Source organism: Pistacia vera, unplaced genomic scaffold (assembly GCF_008641045.1).
Source record: "Pistacia vera cultivar Batoury unplaced genomic scaffold, PisVer_v2 Contig790, whole genome shotgun sequence".
NCBI lineage: Eukaryota > Viridiplantae > Streptophyta > Magnoliopsida > Sapindales > Anacardiaceae > Pistacia > Pistacia vera.
The window spans coordinates 79,788-82,959 of record NW_022196657.1 but is presented as its reverse complement, the minus strand read 5'-3'; the positions used below and the strand labels follow the sequence as shown (position 1 = coordinate 82,959).

General features: G+C 34.8%; 1 protein-coding gene across 1 annotated transcript; it reads right to left on the bottom strand.

Annotated features, from left to right (window-relative positions):
- Positions 1-404: 404 nt before the first annotated feature.
- LOC116116948 (mavicyanin-like) lies at positions 405-1,144 on the bottom strand. The gene is made up of 2 exons (XM_031402983.1): positions 944-1,144; positions 405-850 (listed from the first exon to the last, which is right to left on the bottom strand). The coding sequence occupies exons 1-2, from the start codon at positions 1,104-1,106 to the stop codon at positions 501-503; spliced, it is 513 nt and encodes a 170-aa protein (XP_031258843.1). The 5' UTR covers positions 1,107-1,144; the 3' UTR covers positions 405-500.
- Between the last annotated feature and the right edge of the window lie 2,028 nt (positions 1,145-3,172).

Here is a 3,172-nt window from a genome sequence, read left to right as displayed (position 1 = left end):
TCGTCATTGCCCATTGAGGCAAACAACACAACAACTTTACCCTAAAAAAGTGTGGAACTTTATTTTAAGGTCACGAACAAGTTTCAAACTCATATAAAGAACTTAATACATTGAACGATTTATAATGAGTAATTCCTTTTTATCCATTATTCCAATGTTTTTTCGTCGAAAAACATCTACCATCTAAGGCATATTCCTAATCTCAGGGTTATTCCTGATACCCTTGCGAGTTTACATGTATCGGAGTACCTTAAAGGGTTTAGAGTAATAATCCATTAGATTATATTCGTCAATTTGAGGCTCATGAGCAGTTTGTCTAATCATAAAATAAAGGTACTCATAAGCTCTGAACATGCCAATCACTTACAAATTAATTACCAATAAAGAATATTGATCTTCTCCTTAAAACAATACTCGCAATTAAATTATACAAACAGCAACTGCAACAATGAAAAGAACAAATCCTCAAAATACTATATATCATTAACGAAAAAACATAATTAAACCATCAAGATTCCAACAAAAGCAGCCACAACAGCCATGAATCCATAGAAAAGTGACGCAGTCCTTGCAGTTGCGGCGGATGGTGGAGGAGTAGTTGAAGGAGAAGGAGCAGAAACTGGAGGTAAAGTTTCACCTTCAGCCAGCACTGTTATTGCTAGCTTCTGATTTCCAGCTTCGCAATGCTGCCCAACTCCACAAATGTACCATTTCTTTCCAGGTGAACTTAATATAATTTCATCACTTCCTGAACTCAAAGTTGAAGCACTAGCTGACTTCACACACTGTTGGAAGGAAGTTGCATCAGTTATTCTCATCACATTGTGTGCTCCTTGTGGGTAATTGAAAACTGCACCAACCCAACAAAATCAATTAAATCATAATCAATCAGCCATATTCATAAAATAATCCTGTTAATTAAATAATTTATAAAGTAACTTACTAAGTTTGTCACCAACGCGAAACTCCTTCCCCTCAGCCCACTTTTGGTAATCGAATTTCATGGTCCAACCTGTGGCATCCCCAACCACGTAATCTGTAGCCAAAATGGAGGGAAGAGAAATGGCTAAAATGACAAGAATGATGAACAAGTTAGAATTAGCCATTTCAAAGAATAGAAGCTTTGGGTGTTGACTCTTGAGAATTAGAAGTAGAGTGCTTGTGACAAAAAGTTGAAATGTTAGCTGCTTATTTATAGGGTTAAGGTATGTGCATTGATCCGGCTTGGGTCGGCATTGCCAAATGCCTAGATAGATGAAGGTAATTAGTTTATTTGTTGTTTTGGACGTGTCCGTATGGGGGTATTTTGTATGAAAGGTTCAAAGCGTAGAATGCTAAAATGTCTGCGTTAAATTAAAGTGATGCCTTCCACGTGTAGATATAACGTAATTTTGCCAACTTACTGAAAAACAGATGAAGTAATTAATTTCTAAGCTACAACAATGACAACAATATGATCCATCTTCTAAAAAGTAGCATGACTGTTTCAGTTGTTGGCTAGGCTTGGCTTGGATGACAAATTATAAGATGGGTTATGCTACAGCCATCAATGGTAGTACACCGATTTGTCATCGAATGACGTGACAAAATCCTGACTATTGATTAATATTAAGTTAAAATTAATCAACGATCAGGATTTTGTCACGTCATTCGGTGCACTATCGTCGGTGGCTGTATTATTTTTCTTATAAGATTTTAAGGCTGTATCATAATACAAAATGGATTATATTATCTTTGTTTTTAATTTAAGGGAATTAACCACAATTATATTAATATCAACTGAAACTTCATATTACACATTCACTTAATTAAGTTATCAAGTAACTTAATTCTATTTAATTCAAAAATGCAAGTGGGGTGGGGTCCACTTATTTATAAAACTCCCTTTTGGACCTCTACCAATTACTGATAATTATATTTAACCTTACTCAAGAAAAATCTCACTGGGACAAAAACCTAAATAAAGAAATACAACTCTATAATGAAACTGTAAAGTGAAGTTTGACGTGTTGCATATAATGTTTCATCAAAAACCTTGTCAGGAAAACCCAGTGGGTCAAAAGCTAGTCAAAGAAAAACGAATAAAGTGCACATATGTCCAATATAATAAACATTTCTAAAAACTCCCTCTATCGATGCTCCTCTTGATCAATGTTCCCCCTCATAATGGTAAAACTAATTTAGTAATTTATTAAGCCGTTGCATACCAATGTCATACACTAACTTTTCAAATGCTGATGTTGGTAAAGTCTTAGTGAATAAATCTACAAGATTGTCACTAGAGCATATTTGTTTGACATCAATCTCTTGATTTTTGCTGGAGTTCGTGAGTGTAAAGAACTTCAATGAAATATACTTAGTTTTGTCTCCTTTGATATATCCCCTTCTTACTTGAGCAATATATGTTGCATTGTCTTCATTTATAATTGTGGAAGCAGCTAAGGTGCGTGGCAACTTGCATGTATTTTCAATATGATGGATGACAAATCTTAATCGTACGCATTCTCGGTTGGCCTTGTGAAGTACAAGAATCTCGCAGTGATTAGAAGAAGTGGCAATCAATGTTTGTTTTGTAGAGTGTCATGATACTGAAGTGCCATTGAAAGTAAAAACATATTATGTCTGTGAGTGGGCTTTTCAAGGATCATAAAGGTACCCAACATACGTATAGCCAACTAACTTGGGATCATTAACAGCTTTCTTCAGACAAAATAATCTTAGGTCTTTTGTTCCACTGAGGTCTTTTATTCCATTAATGTAATGAAAGACATGTTTGATCCTATGCTAGTGTTGACGAGTTGGTGTAGAGCTAAATCTTGCCAGCAGATTTATTGCAAAGGTTATATTTGGTCTCGTACATTGGGTCAAATATAATAATGCATATATTGCATTTAGATACGGTACTTCAAGACCAAGTATCTTTTCGTCATTTTCTTTAGGACAAAACGGGTCCTTCTTAGGATCAAGAGACCGAACCACCAATGGGGTACTCAAGGGATGAGAATTATCCATATTAAATCATTTTAGGATCTTTTCAGTATAATTTAATTGATGGATAAGTATTCCATTTGAATAATGCTCAATATGCAAGCAGAGACACTGTTTCATTTTCCCCACATCCTTCATTTCAAATTCTCTTTTTAAATACTCAGCAACTTTTGTAAGCTATTCA